Here is a 16,899-nt window from a genome sequence, read left to right as displayed (position 1 = left end):
ACAAAAGAAAAAGTCAAATAAAGGTAAAGATTTAGGAGAAGATCAGTTTGGATTCAGGTTAGAAAGGGGAATTAGAGAAGTGACTTTAGGGTCGAGGCTAATATTTGGAATGATGATGCAGGATTGAGGTTAAGAGGCATATGTGACTTTCATTGATTTGGAATTATTGGATTTGAAAAATCTCCTTCATGGTTTTAATTGATTGATTTGGAAAAGCAATTGATAAAGTTGTCTGGGAAATCCTGTTTCAGATAATGAGAGATTCACATTTTATTGGAGAGAAAAATTGTTTTTAAATTGGTACAAGTTATAAAAGACAGATATTTGTGTAAACAGTTGTAAGAAAGAAGTGTGAATAAGAAGAGGTTTGAGACAAGGTTTTCCTACTTCAATAAACTTAGTTAACCTTTTCTTAAAAGAGGCAGTCAAAAGAATGAAAGAAAAGACAAAGCATTAAAATTAATGGAACACATATTTGTAATATCCACTTTGCCAATGATATAGTAATTAAAATGGACTCTATTTAAAAAAAAAAATGCTACAACTCTAGAAGAATGTAAATTGAAGATTAACAAGAAGAAAACAAAAGCAATAAGAAAGAAAAACATAATATAAATACTGGTGATTTGATTATACAATTTTCAATCAGGTTGAGTATATTTGCTGCTTGGGGAGCATCATCAGTAATAAAAATAAATATGGAACATGGATCCATATTTATGAATAAGAGTAGCAGTATTAAAAAAGTGTTTGAAATAAAAAAATATTTACTAATAAATAATCACATAAGCTTGGCAATCAGGAAATAGTTTGCTAAAGTATTTGTGTGGAGTTCATTATTGTACTAATGTGAGATAGGCTCTCAGAAAAACAAAAAGGAAGGCACTTAATGGAATGGAAATGTGGGGAAGAATAATTATATAATAAGAATAATAATAGACAAATAGAATATGTAATAATAGAAGACAAATTTAAAATATCAATATTAACAAATTAACCATATAAATAGAATAATGAACAAAAATTTTAATTATTATTATTTAATTATTAATTTTATTTCTGCAGTAAAATAATGTTAAAAAAAATAAATATTTAAAAGGAAAGTAATACAATAAAAGTTTTATATATGATGTCATAGACTTAGTGATTTGAGGTTTTTATAAATTAAATTAGTATACAAATTATGAAAAAACATTTGGTGATATTTTAATTCAATGCTACAAAAAATTATTCACAGTTTTTATTAAAAAAATATTTATGTTAGTATACTACAGCTTGCATATATATATTTTTTTAATTTGGTTTTTGACACTATTACATTATTTTGTGTGCCCATTCCAGTGGTATAAAAAACATTGTCTATTCTTTTGGTTGAAAACAGTTTTTAACCTGATTTAATATCTAATTGTTAGCTTGCATCTAAGTGACAAATTCTTGCTAAAAACATCTGATTAAATAAAATGCAGAATGCTGGAACTGAAAAATAAAAAGAATATTTTATTGTTAACAATTTTTTTTGTATAATGTAAATAGTTTTATTTTGTTTCTTTAAATGGTACTATATATGTTTACAATTGCTGTTCTCAAAAAAAAAAAATAAAAAAAATTCTTAAGCTAATCTTAAGCTAATATTCTGTAATAACTCATTAACTGTTATGCATAATCATTAAATCTTAAATAAATGAATTCTCCTGATCTGTAGTGACTTTTTTCTTAATAACTTAACAGCCAACAACTTTATTTCACATATTCTCCCAATATATTAGTCATAAACATTATCCATCTGACAATCAAAATCAAAATGTATATTCAAATTTGAATTGTGGTTCCATTCTATATTCACAGCATGGCAGAAAGTAGTAACATTATTATAGCATATTTCCTGCTTCCATGCTGTTATTAAACATATAGAAATAATTTTATTTTTTCCTTTTTCCAGTTAAATTTCATTTTACTGAAAGCTTACTTTTAAATTAGTTTTTCTACATTGCTAATCAGTATTACATAATTTAGATTATCCAATTGTTCAAAAACATTTTTTTTCAATTCACTCATCAAAAAACATTTTAAAATCTCTTTCATCATTTAAGAACATGAATATTTGCATTGGATAAAGAGAATATATGTTACTATTATTAACAATTATATGAGTAGTTACTAAATTTGTAAAACTGGTTTATTTAATTTTTCTGTTTTCTTAATTCATCTAAATCTGTCTTCATTTTGTATTCTATCAGTCTTACTTTCAGCAGATTTTCATTTTATACAACAAAAACAAACCGTACTCTTATTACTATTCCCAAATTTCTGAAACCCCATGTTTTGCTATTATAAAGCACCTACCTTCATTTTTTGTTTGATAGCTAATTTTTCTATAAAACAATTCTTGCTTATGTTAGTGAACTAATGATATCTTGTTTACTTTTTATATTTTGTAAATTTACTGCTTAATTATTTACTGTTAGTTATTTTCAGTTTGACTTTATTATCTGAGAATTTATTCAACACAGGATTTTCTTTTTTAATTTTCATAGTTTCAGCAAAAAGAACAATATCATTAAGAAATTGTAAATCTTCATTTTCATTATTACCCTTCTATGTATAGTAAGTAATCATTCATTCTTATATTACTTACAATACATATTAGGTTAAATCACTGCCCTTTTATTTTCAGTACTGTTGCTTAATTTCATTTGTCTTCAATTTATTTTATTGGATTTGATATTTAAAACCTTTTTAATATGGTAATGCTTCTTTCCATTTTAATCAATTCTTATTAAAATCTTGTATAACATATCACTTTACATGTCAAATGGCATGTTAAAGTTTTACAAAGTCTAAGGAGCATTAGTTTGTTATCAAAATTAATTATTCCGGTTAGTAAATAGTTAATTTAAAGCATTTCACTGGAATCTTGATGTGGTAATAATGATGATAACTGACCACATTGTAGATCCTAAATTTATTTGCTCATCTTTTCACTACTTTTAACATTTTTTTCTTAATTGTAATAATAGAATTATTTTTTTGTTTGTACAGGCAGATTTTTTATCCTAAATTGTTATAAGTCTACCTTCAATATTATATTGAACAAGGTTAATCAATATTTTTTTAAGTGATTTTGTTTCATATTAGTACATTATTTATCAGTGCTTTAGACACATGCATATATTTTTAAATTTCTCTATAGTTTATATATCAATTTTTTTTATAATATTGACTGTAATTATCATGATTAAAATATTTTAAGTTGGTGATACAATATCTTCTGAACCTCTGTGCATTCTTTCAAGCTTTTTTGCCTTGTTTCGTTCTCTTAAATCCAATTCTGCTTGATATAAACGTCTGGTTTCATTCAGTCGAAAAAAATCCTGAAAAATAATTATTTAAATTACTAATGAGACAATTAAGTATTTTTCTAAGAAGTACAACTTAAAATTACATACTGAATTTACTTCAGTATTGTATATATATATATATAAATTAAAGTAATTTCAAACCCCCTTACATTAATTACATAAGCCTGCAAAATTTGGGTTGTGGAATCTTTTTTAATTTTTGGTAATTGATATCTATGTATTTTTTAGTGTTGAATCAGAAAATAATCTTCATTTTTTCCCAGCACATCAGAATTTTTCGCAAATAGCAAATTTCAAAATTGTAAAAAGTTGAAAAATGGAAAAAGTGATACTATAAAATAGACACAAAACTTTTTTTGGAAATTAATTTAATATATTCACTTTTTTGGTTTATACGAGGGTAAGTCAATTATTATCCGCAATTTAGTTATATTTTTGTTTATGTTGGTAGTACTGTCGTGTTGCGTAGATGAATGCGTGTTTAAATTCTTGTTATGTCTGTGCAGGTTTGATGCTGCTAGGTTAGTTCCTTTATCGTTGCCCTGCCATTAACCGTGGCTGCTCCGCTTTCTGTTTGTACCAAAGAAGAGCAATGTTCAGCGATCGGTTTTTTGTGGTCGGAAGATGTATCAGAGGACGAAATTCATCGAACACTTTCGGTACAGTTCGGGAACAGTGTGTTGCCGCAACGGAGTTCTACGAATGGATTGAAAAATTAAAAAATGGTCGCACAAGTGTTACGCACGACGAAGGAGCCGGACATCCGTTTACCGCTACAAATGAGGAAAACACTGAGCGTGCACTTGACATGGTTTTCTTAGACAGACGAGTAACTATTGATAAAGTGGCACATTGTCTGCAAATTAGTCACGGTTCTGCCTACGAAATCCTCCATAACAGACTTGGGTTTCATAAAGTCTGTGCAAGATGGATCCCAAAACAACTCACACAGTTGCATAAACAAACGCGCATAGACATCTGCAAAAAACATTTGGATCGCTATGGTAACGAACGGGACATCTTAGACAGAATCATCACTGGAGACGAAACATGGATCCATCATGCAGGAGAGTAAACGACAGAGTATGGAATGGAAACATCCAAATTCGCCCTGCAAAAAATTTAAAACCCAACTACCCGCAGGAAAACTGATGCTTACGGTTTTTTGGGATTCACAAGACCCAGTGCTGGAACATTATGAGGAAAGGGGCACGATAATAAACAGCATTCAGTGAGGCTGAATGGTGTTTATGCATTCAGTATACTTTCCGCCAAGCTGAAGCCGGCAATTCGAAGCAAACGCCGAGGACTGCTGTCGAAAGGTGTTGTGTTGTTGCAAGACAATGCCCCTCCACGTACTGCTGCCCACACTGCTGAAACTCAACTTTGAAGTACTAGCTCATCCTCCGTATAGTCCTGATTTTGCTCCTTCTGACTACCACTTGTTTGGTCCACTCAGAGGCCGTCGATTTACCTCGGACGAAACAGTGAAAGAAGTGGTACTCCTGGCTCGCAGCTCAATCAAAAACCTTTTTTTATGAGGTCATCAGGAAGCTTGTGCAACGATGGACCAAGTGCGTTAAAATGCAAGGGGACATGTTGAAAAATGATGTACATGTAAGTTTCCTATTTGTATTGCAATAAAATTTATAACTACATTGCGGATAATAATTGACTTACCCTCGTACTATGCATTCTTATAGCTAAACAGTTGAGTGGTCTGAAGAGCTGGGCGGGGGTAGGGTTTTGGGTTGAAGATTATGAGATTTGGGTGGTGGGAGAAATTGGTCAACAGGTTGTGACAAGTTTTAACAAGATGTAACATGTTTATTGGTATCTATCTAGGCCACTCGTGCACAGTGCAACTACTATCAGTGCTGTTTTAATCATTAGCATGCATAAAGCGAGTTTTTTCCGTCCTCCGTGATCAAACGCATTTTTTTTGGCGGAAAGTATATTTTCAAGCCATTAAAAAAAATTAATTCAAGCGGCTGCAAAAATTCTGCAGATTCTTTTTGTTACATTTGTGATGAGTTAATGGTGGAAAGGAAAAAAAAGAAATATTACAAATTTCATTCGACAAGTGTATCTCACATATTTCAAAGTGAAAGTAGGAGATTAAGACAAAACTTGGGCGCCCCATTATGTTTGCTGCACATGAGTTGGACTTAAACAATGGTCAAAGGGTGAACAAGAAGCATTCAGATTTGGAGTTTCAGTTATGTGGTGAGAGCCATGTTTTTTCAACTTGTGTTCATGGTTTCAATTTGAAGAATAAAAACAAAATTGTCTATCCAGATATGCCATCTGCTTTATGCCCTGTTCCTTATGGTTTGGAAATACCAGTCTGGTTCATCAGAAAATTTACCTGAAGTAGACAGTTCCACAAGTGATTTAAATATTTAAATAAAGATAACATCGAGGAGTATGAACCTGGAGGTAGCTGTACACCAGAACTTTATTCACAGTCTGAACTAAACGATTTGGTTTGAGACTTACATCTAACCTCTTTATCTAAAGATAAAGAGGTTATACCTTTTCTTTATCTAAAGAAAATTTAGAATTGCTTGGTTTGTGACTTAAAGAGAAGAACTAACTAGCAGCTGGCACCTCACTTTCCTGGTTCAGGTACAGAGAAAAGGATTCCTTGTTTTATGAGTGAATGGGATCGCAGAAACAGAGAAAAACATTGGATAAGGAAAGACTGGCCAAAATGTGCTTCATTAGAACCCGGAACCAAAAATGTGCTCTGAAAAGCTCTCATAGATCTGAATAAAGTTCTCCTTCCACCTCTGCATATCAAGTTAGACTAGACGAAGCGATTTGTCAAAGCCTTACCAAAAGAAGATAAATGTCTTAAATACATCTGTGACAAATTTCCAGGCTTATCAAATGCCAAACTAAAAGAGGGTGTCTTTACTAGTCCTGGCATTAGAAAACTTCTCAAAGATGGTAATTTTGAAAAAAATGGAAGTTACAGAAAAATAAGCCTGGAAAGTCTTTAAAGATGTAGTAACCAAGTTTCTGGACAATAAGAAGGATCCAAACTCCAAATCAATCATTTACTGCATGTTGCAGAAGTAAAAAAAAATTGGCTGTTCCATGAACTTGATGGTTCACTTTCTAAATTCACATGTGGACTATTTTCCTGAAAATCTGGGTGCTGTTAGTGAAGAGATGGATGAGAGATTTCATCAGGACATGAAAGAAATGGAAAGGTTTCAAGGAAAATGGACTACTATGATGATGGCAGACTATTGCTGGATGGATGTTACACTGAGATGAACCCTGTAGAAAACATAGAAAGAAAAGCACAAAGCAGAGTATAAGCTGTCCAAAGAAACTTCGACAAAGAATAAAATTGTAAGTATTTTACATACTTCATCATTAAGGGGAAATGGTTTCCAAAGGCTTGACGTACCTCATAAAAATTAATGAAATAAATAATAATTAATTAATTTAAAAATGCACTTTAATTAAAGTTAGGCTTATTTGGTGGCAACTTTCATTAGAAATTAAGAGGTCAATGATCCCCTCCGCCATCCTCTTCAGACCACTCAATCGCTTAGCGATTGAGTGGTACATTAATTTATAAAAAAATAAAGTTTTATATTTATCTTATTGTATCACATTTTCACAATTTTTCAACTTTTTACAAATTTTGAAATTTGCAATTTGCAAAAAATCCTGACAGGATGGAAAAAAATGAAGGTTATTTTCAGATTCAGTGCTAAAATATAACTTAACAATCAATTATCAAAAACTAAAAACACAATTAGCGCAGGCTTGTGTTATTAATATAAGTTTTACAAATGATATTTTCCTGACTAAATTTAAGAATGCTAGAATTAAGCCAATTTTTATGTCTGGAGACCCTAAACTACCTATGCATTACAGGCCTAATCAGTTTGATTAGTAGCATTGCAAAAATTGTGGAAAAGTTAGCTAAATCTAGGCTTATGAATTTTGTTCTTAAAAATAATATTATTGCGGTGAATCAATTATGATTCCAGAACAATAAAATCACTGAAGATGCTCTAACTTATTTTTCAAATGAAATCTCCTGCAGTTTCAACGATAGGAAATAGTGTCTGGTTATTTTTTTAGATTTAGCCTAGGCATTTTAAGTGAGTATGGATTGCCACAAGAAATAGTCCTATCCTTCCATTTTATTCCTACTGTATGTTAACAATATGCTAAAACTAAAAAATTGCACAATTATTTCTTTTGCTGATAATACAGCGTTGATTTGCAGTGATGTTTCTTGGCCTGTAGTTTACTCTCAAGTAGAGAAGTCTATCATTAAGAACTGGCTAGATAACAATTCATCAAGTTTAATTGTCTCCAAGACTAAATACATGGCATTCTCTACAGCTACACTTGGCCAACCTTCTATTGATCTAAATTTAAAACTCCACTCAAACTGTAGCTTACTGTTATTTAATATATGTTCATGCCCTTGCATTGATAAAACAACCCGCATTAAGTATTTAGGGGTAGTTATTGATCCAAATGTTAAATAGGAACCTCATACCAGTTTTATTTGCAAAATGTTAAACATTTTTTTCATGCTCATTCTAGATGGTGTCCTCCATATTGGTAAACTAAAAACTTTATATTGTGAATTTGTAAATTCAATATTGCAATATGGTATTGCTGTTTAGGGTGGAACTTATGATTGGCGTATCAATAAACTATTTACTGTCCAAAATAGAATCATAAAAACAATTTTAAATAAACCTAGATTATACCTTAGTGCAAATGTTTTTGGAGACTTCAATGTGATGACTTATCTCATTTGCTTTGCAAGTAAATAAGATATATTAGCATTAAGATTATTAATATGATCCCTTAACACCTTATTCAAGAGAGAACCAATAAAAAATTTTATCTTAACATAGATCAAAGGAAATAGACAATCAATTTTCTTCTTTTTTTAAATTAATAACTTAGCTTAAAACTTTCTATTTAATATACTACGTTCTACTTATCCTACTTATTGATAAACAATAATTTAACTTAAATCATAACTTTAATGTTGTTAACCTGGATAGCTATATTATTATTTCTCCTTAATGGTTAATAGTTATTATATATAGTGTATATAGTTATTATAATTAATTATGATATATTTTAGTGGTGTATAATTATTATAATCTAATAGTTATAACAATCCAAAATTGTTTACTTTGTTATTATAGATGGATAAATGTTCTATTGACATTTATCTATCTATGTATCCAATACTTTTAGTTGATCTAATGAGTTTAATTAGGTATAAACCTAAGGCTGCATATAAATTGCATAATTCAAGGCTTGTAATTGTGAGTTGTTGGAGCTCTGTAATAAATAAATCAGTTCTTATAATTTTCACAATTTGTTTTATTAACTGGTTACTCCCACTGATGAACAAGGGTTGTTTTGTCCTTCTGGTTGTTTTGTCATTTGGTTGGTGCAAGTTAACAATATTATGTTATTTATAATATACTTTAGTATATGTTTTAAATATTTATGTATAAGTATGAGTATAATTCCTTTATATTACTATTGTATTTTCTTATGTTATTGTAATCTCTGTATTTTTATTAAAATTTATGACATTTAATAATAAATAAATTTAAAAAAAAAAAAAAAAAAATGTATATATATATATATATACATATATATATATATGTGTGTGTGTGTGTGTGTGTGTGTGTGTGTGTGTGTGTGTGTGTGTGTGTGTGTGTGTGTGTGTGTGTGTGTGTGTGTGTGCATGCGCATGTGATTATAGGCATTTATTCTTTATAACTCTTATATGTAATCTCTCTATGCAATAAGGAAAGGTGTTTAGGAAAAGGTAGTGTTTAGGTCTTGTTCAATCTACCTACCCTAGAAGCGTGTTTTAGTTACTTTTTAATAGCTAAAGTATTGAACTTTAGTAATACAGATATTTAAATCAAATTCTCCTATCCTTTTACTTGGTTTTGAACATGAGTTGTGCAATACCATGGAACATATGTGATTACAGCAGATTAGCTAGCTAATTTATAATTATTTATTTAACTAACAGCTGAAATGTAACTAAATTTATCGACCTTTCATTGTAAGAAAAAATAAAATTTGAAAACTGTAAATATTATAGGTTTATTATATTGCATCATTTTTGAATAACAATTTATTATGTGTGTGATAGAGTTAATTAAAATTCTTAAAAACTGATAAAGCTCTTCTCAATTTTTTATAATAGAAATAGTAATTAAATATCCATACCCAGCCAGGTAATTTGAAATTACTTCAAAAGTAATAGAAACAAAGACTTGCAAATGGTATAAAAATTAAATCAGATTTTTAAAAAGTAATTAAAATTATTTTTAATTAATGCACTGTTTTTTTCAATTATTAAAGAATTATTTTTGTGTAGAACTTGTTTAGTATTATTGATTATGTATTTGCAGAATTGTATATTAATTTTATCTTGTTTTTTACTCTTCCTCTGCTTCATTAAATTCTGAGTACAGTGTTTACTTTTAAAAGTAAATTATGCATAGTACTGAAAGAGAATTTAATGATTTAAAGAGAATGTGATTCATCCACGGATTCATTTAGTCATTTAATCAACCATTCACCTATTCAGCATAAATATATTAATATAGAAATATAAAATTATAAATTAGCATAAATATAAATGTATTCAACGATTCTTATTATTGTAAAAACTTAATATTTGTTCATTGCTGTAAGTGTTGTGGAAAATGGTCCACTAGGAAATTGTGCAGGGGGATAAAATTTCTACTGAATGAATAAAACATTTCACTTAACACATAACTAGCAATAAGATTTAGGCTAAAAGCCATGTTTTTGTTTGGATGTTTGTGGGGTTTATCTACATAGCTTATTTTAGTTTCTAAAGGATTTGCACTTATATACAATTACGTTTTTTAACCGTAATTTTTATAAATAGGATTAATTTAAACCATTTTGCAATATTATTTAGTGAATGTTAACTAAAATAAATAAATACTATATTGTCAATCAGAATTATGGAGTGATTGTAGCTCATTAAAAAAAAAAAAATGGTTGAAATTAATTCATTCTCATCCACTTACTGTCATTGTAATGTTCCATTACAGTTAACAGTTCTACTTTGAGTCTGTACTCGTGTATATGTGATTAGGTAATTAAAAATAGTTATTTACAATCTATGTTAATGCTCTATTTAGTTTGATTCAATAGTATTGTGATGCCAGTGAGTGAAAGTAATAATTAAAATAAAAGATCACAGCAGATTTTTAATGATACATACTTTTGCTTGTGAATCCAAATTATGCTCTGTGTCCCTCAAAGTACTCTGTAAATCTGTTCTCATTCTTTCCAATTGTTTTACTACTCTTATTAATTCTGCCTGTAAGGAATGTCATTCATTTTTAAAAACATTTCATTTTGTGCAAATATATAAATATATCTTTTACTTAAACACATTTGCATGTGCATGCATGCACTCACACACACACACACACACACACACACACACACACACACACACACACACACATATTAGCTATCCAACTGGTTTTATCTCTCAAAGAAGGCATGCATCAAAACATTTTTCAGGCTAAACTTATTTTAAGTTTATCTCAACAAGAAGCTCCTCAAGAAGAAGTTAGCAAAAATCAGATTTGATGTTTGTATGTGAAGAGAGGCATATATAAGAAAAGGTAAGAGTAGCAGAAAAAATTGTTTTTTATGTTAACTCTATAGATTGTTTGGTTTATCTGTGGATTGTTTGATTTACTAAGAATTTTATCCTGAAGGTAGACCCTATACACTTAGTCAGGATGAATTATTACCTGGCCTGAGGTAATGAGTTTGAAGATCTTTTTTGTGAGTGTATACACACACACACACACACACAAACAAACTTATATATATATATATTTTCATATATATATATATATATATATATGAAGAATGAACATATGAATAGAATATACTAGTTTGTGTATATTAAACAATGAGATTTCATAATATAATTATAATATAATATAATTCAACACTGTAGAATTATCAATTTATTTTACAAATGTAAATCTCAGTAAACACATTTTATTTTGTGTATTCCACTTTTGCTTTCATATTTCTTTAAATATTTTATTTGGTTTATAAATTTTATAGGTTTATGGTTTATATTTTATTTCTCTTATATCATGCACATCTACAAATTCATTAACTTCATTATTTACATAACTGTAAGTTATGTTATTTTTATTTTTATTATTCTTGAGTTAAACTTGAGCTAATACATTTTTTCATAACTTTTTTTTAATATTTGTATTTAAGGTTTTTTTATACATTTTATAACCCTTCACTGGAGGTCCACATTCCTAACCACCAAGATTGCCTGGTCTAACACCTTTAAATTTTTGTGTCTGGGATGGATGAAAAATATTGTATATAAAACAAAAATACATTCTCGTGAGGATTTAATTGTCTGCATTATGGATGCAGCTGAGCAACTTAAGAACAGCCCTGAAGAACTAAAAAGAGCAACAAAATCAGTACAGAAGAAATGAGTTGAAAATGGCGGACTCATTTTTGACCATTTATTATAAACTGGACATAGAATGTACTGTGATCTAGTGTACTGTTTCTAAATAAAATTAGAATTTTTCTAACTTTCCTTTGTTTCATTTAACTAATCTTACACCATTTTATCCAGAATTAAATTATCTACAAGTTTTTTTTTAAAGTTTTGTGTATTTATTACCCATTTAAGATGTACATCAAACATAAAAACAGGGTTTTTACCCCAATTTATTGGTTTTGAACACAGATTTCTCAAAAGCTATGGCAGAAACGGTTCTGGGAGTATTTTATAAATTTTTCAGATCAAAAACCATAAGAAATCACTAATTGTGCTCTTATATTAAGGTTCTAAAAATTTCAGTATGATCTCATTTCCCGAGGTAGCTGAAATCTGAACAAAATCTTTTACTAGCTATAACTCGCAAATGAAGCATTTTAGATCATATTTTTATATGTACTTTTTCCATTATTTTCACAAGCAGAATAGATTATGAAAGACTCAGAAGAACTTCATGATACACAATATATATAGAATTTTTTCTGATTGGTACATAATTCACTATAAAGATAATATCAGCAATGGGTTGGTATTACACACTGAATATATTTTTAATTTTTTCTAAAATTTAATTTTAAAATCCCATTCCAGTACTGAAATGAGTTCCAGTTAGAGTAAATTTTTTATTTTCTTTACAGTGGCGGCTTGCGTATAGGCACTGTGGAACTGCAGTACCCCATTTTTCACTTAATATTACCAATAACATTTAATGAGTCCTTTTTTCTTTAATTCTTTCTTTATATTTGTACAATATACAATCCTTAAGATTAATGTCAGCCAATCTCACAGTTTTATGAAAAAGATACAAACATTTTTTTTGGAACTGTGTGTTTCACAGTTCCAGCGACGTGGTATTTGGCTGCTGTGTGCATGTGCACATAGGAAGCTGCACGTGAGGCTGGGAGGGAGAGAGAGCACTGTCGCTCCAGCAGTGTTGACCCTGGTGTGCTGGTGGAAGGTAGTTTTTTTTTTTTACTTTGTGTGTGTATGGAACATTCCTTGTTTGTTCCCTTTTCTAGTTTAGTCGGTGGAAGGAATATGAAAGCAGTTTAGTTTTTTCAGTAGCAATCAGAAGAAGGCAAAGAGCCATGATTAAAGTTTTCTAACTTTAATCATGGCCTTGAAAAGACCCAGAAAAATATTTTCCTGGAACAGCATCCCAACTAATTTTAACTACTAGCCGCCACAGGATTACTTCAAATGATTGTTTTGTTGTCTGCCCTTCTGAAAAATCTTTTTCTGAATAACAAAATATTAACAAAATCATAAAAAACAAAATATAAAGAACAAATCACTTAAAAATTGTTATTAATGAATATGCTTATCATTATTGCATATCGATAATTTAACATTAAGAAAAAAGCAGGACAGGAAGGTTAAAAAAAAATGATTTTTTTACATAATTCTATTAGCCATTGCATGATTGTACCTGAAATGAAATTTTTTTTTATTTATGATGAAACAAGTTAAGCAATGTTTTAAAAACCAAAAACTGGTTAACAAACAGGTCATTGGTTTCTAATGTAGAACATTTTCATTTATAGAATTATTACCACTAATAACAAAAAAATAAGCATATTATCAAAATCTTTTTATCATTATCATTTTTAAGAAGTATTTATCTCTCAAAATTAAAACATTTTTCATATTTTGATCTGAAGCATCTTAATAAAATGCTACGTTTACCATCATTATTGTATTTTTATTATGACTATGTATATTCTTATCTGAAGAGTATGTAATCATTTCTTGGAGCTCTCTCAAAAAAATAGAACTGGTTCTCAAGATACAAAAATGAACAGTCAGATCGTTGTTTGGTACTCATAAAAATGTTCCATCTACATCAATGTTTAGTAAATTAAAATCTTAACTTATGAATGTGCAACCTTTTTTACAAGAGAACAGTCGGTTAACAGAATTGTTTTCATGTAATTTGACCCAATACTTTGGCTTAGGAGAAAGGGCATTAATATGCTCCCATTATCATTTTTAATATTACCAAATCATTGAAAATATCTTCTTAACAACCTTTTTAAAATAAAATGAAACAATTTCTGGACTTCCTATCCATGTTACACCCTGACTGGTTTCTAAGGCAAGGTGTTATAATCATACCTCTTGCTAATACTGTTCAACATTTACATTGAAGATATGATAAAGAACAGAATCTTAGAAGAAAGTGAAGAAGGAATAAGGATAGGAGGATGATAAATGAGATGTATAAGGTTTGCCAATGATATGGTAATTCTGATGGCACACATATGCTTCAAAGATTGTTAATAGTTTGATGAAGGAGTGTAAATAAATACAGGAAACATTAAAGTAGAGGATGTAGTGGTAAAGACAATGGAAGGAAGAATAGAGAAAATAAACAGATGTTGCCATTTTTAGATTTAAAATAAATTCCAAGATAATAAAATCATTTTGATATATACCGAAAAAGTGTGCACTTCAAGTGTACTTCAAAATAAATGGCTTTTTTAACGAAATTGTGTTTCATAAGTACAATTTATTTGTCAGTTAATGTTTATAATTATTATTTTATCTTTATTTATATATTTACGTTTTTATTTATAAACTGATGATAATTTTTCAAAATTGCCATCTAGGTTTAGATTTTGAGTAAAAGACGTTAACTGCTGTTGAATAATCTTGTCTCCAGTATTTCTGTTCTTATTCTTATCAATGACAGAACAAAGACGATATGCATTTAGGGTAAGAGGTTGTGTTTGGGTGTGTGTGTGTGATTGTATGTTACATTTTCCTCAAAAACGTAACTGGGCTGATTTGATGTGGTTTTTTGCAGTATATAGGTATCACTTTGGAGCAGGTTCTTAGATTAGTTTTTCAGTTATAAGCTGCAAGGACAGCTTTCTTTATGTGTATTTTTTAAATTATGCATGTAACATATGTAAAATTTGAAATTTGGATCTTCATTTTTACAAATGTTGTAGATAATTACAATTCTACTACTACTACCATTATAGTATATAGTTGACTGCTGTGTTTGTACTGTGATTGAATCAAATTAATTTAAATGATCAAATTAATTTCATTACCTAAGAAATAAAACATTTTTCAAAAGCAAATGTTAATTATGTCAACCTATTGTAATAAAAAGTATTGTGATATACTCAAAAATTTGTAAAAATATCTTCTATGAAGGGATATTCTGTTTGTATATGGATCAGAAAAACTACTTAAAAAGTTGGCTAAAATCAAGTAATTCTTTCCTTTGACAGCTTTCAATTCATACTGATTTGGTGTTATCGTAATCCAAAATAAATGTGCACAGCAATTCTCTTCAAGTCCAGGTTTTCTACATTTGTTGGTTAACTGGAAAAACTCATTGTGTTGATAATTACTTCAATCATACATTGTACAGTATTAATGATACACCCAATTATTGTGCATTAACAGTATTATTTTTTTCTAATTATCTTATTCTATTTAAAGTATTTGACTATTGTAAATATATTATTAACCTGTGTAAAAAATAGGCTAATGAAAAACTTGACACAACCTTACCACCATATTGAAAGTAGTTGATTTTGAAAATGTCAGATGGTAATATTTCAGTAATACTTTAATTATTACAAAAAAAGAGTCATTAATGAATAATATGAGACTTCAGTTCACATCATATTGTTAAATGATTGTTTACTTTATAGCATATGTTACACATGATGCTACAAGTGATTATATACTATTCACATATATACATGCAGAAGGGCATAAACACACACGCACACACACACACTCTCTCTCTCTCTCTCTCTCTCTCTCTCTCTCTCTCTTACTTATGTTTTTCTTATAAAAATATTGTAATTGCTGATAGCTAGTATTTATTCCAAGTATATTTAAAGACTAAGAGTCCCAGTAAAGTGCACTAATAGTGAAACTATTAACAAGAATAACAAGTGTTAGTTCTACTAAGTATATCAGATTACCTGTGTAAGCCCATCCAAATTTAATTCAGTTATATCTGTTTCAGAATCTACAACAAAATATTATAATATTAACTCTTTAACAGCTAAAAAAAAAAAAAAAATGGTTTTGTAATAAATTATAACCTGTATTGATGTACAGATAGGCAGTGTATACACATTTTGTGGATTATAAGCAAATTCATTTTCTGCTAGTGACATTGTGCAATTTTCCTTGTTAAATTCCAATTGCACAATTTTTCATTGTGCAATTCCACTACCCAAAGTTTCATATTCACAAACAACTTTATTTAAAAAATTAAGTAAACCCACATGATCAAAGCACACTAGTAAACAAATAATATGGTTACAGCTATGCTAGTTAAAAGAAATTGAATCTTTAATTATATTTCAATAAAATCTGGCATTATCATGGAATAGCTGATTGGTAATGATTCTAACCTCTCAAATAAGTGATTTAAGATTTAACTACTGTTATTTACTGACAATTTTCTTGTGTGCAAAAATCCTTCTCACTCAGTAAACAAAGGTGTTGAACAATTTATATTGTAAAATTATTTTCATATTAGTGCATGAAACACTTTAAAAGTGTATCTAATTTTTTAAATAAAAGAGAAAGCATTTGTGATTGTGCTAATAATATCTTGCTTTAGGTATGTTTCATTATAACTGTACATCAAATTCTTGATCAGTTTATCTATTTTGATTGTTATTAAAGTGATCTGTTCCTGAATAATTATCCTGCTAAGGCAATAATGCATTATTTGTATGAATCTTTTTTGTATTTTAGATAATTAATTATTTTTTAAATGGTATCTAAAAAAACCATGTTTAGTGACTAGTGGTTAGATGTAAACCTACAACTAGAATTCAAACAGTTGAGAAGAGGTAGAGATGTGTATTATGCTTTATGTGATGTGTGTAAAAAAAATTTTGGACTGGGCAATATGAGCCAAATGGCAGTGACTTC

At 29.0% G+C, this 16,899-nt stretch overlaps 1 protein-coding gene across 1 annotated transcript in view; it reads right to left on the bottom strand.

Annotated features, from left to right (window-relative positions):
* Positions 1-3,237: 3,237 nt before the first annotated feature.
* Positions 3,238-16,899, bottom strand: part of LOC142317741 (uncharacterized) — a 75,142-nt gene continuing 61,480 nt past the window's right edge. Inside the window, exons 4-6 of the mRNA XM_075354290.1 lie at positions 15,933-15,979; positions 10,645-10,743; positions 3,238-3,371 (exon numbers count right to left, since the gene is read on the bottom strand). Coding sequence (XP_075210405.1) covers positions 3,246-3,371; positions 10,645-10,743; positions 15,933-15,979 — 272 coding nt within the window. The 3' untranslated portion in view covers positions 3,238-3,245. The remainder of the gene's footprint in view (positions 3,372-10,644; positions 10,744-15,932; positions 15,980-16,899) is intronic.

Source organism: Lycorma delicatula, chromosome 1 (genome assembly GCF_047948215.1).
Source record: "Lycorma delicatula isolate Av1 chromosome 1, ASM4794821v1, whole genome shotgun sequence".
In the NCBI taxonomy this organism is placed as follows: domain Eukaryota; kingdom Metazoa; phylum Arthropoda; class Insecta; order Hemiptera; family Fulgoridae; genus Lycorma; species Lycorma delicatula.
The sequence above is the reverse complement of the archived record's forward strand: the minus strand, read 5'-3'. Positions and strand labels throughout refer to the sequence as shown.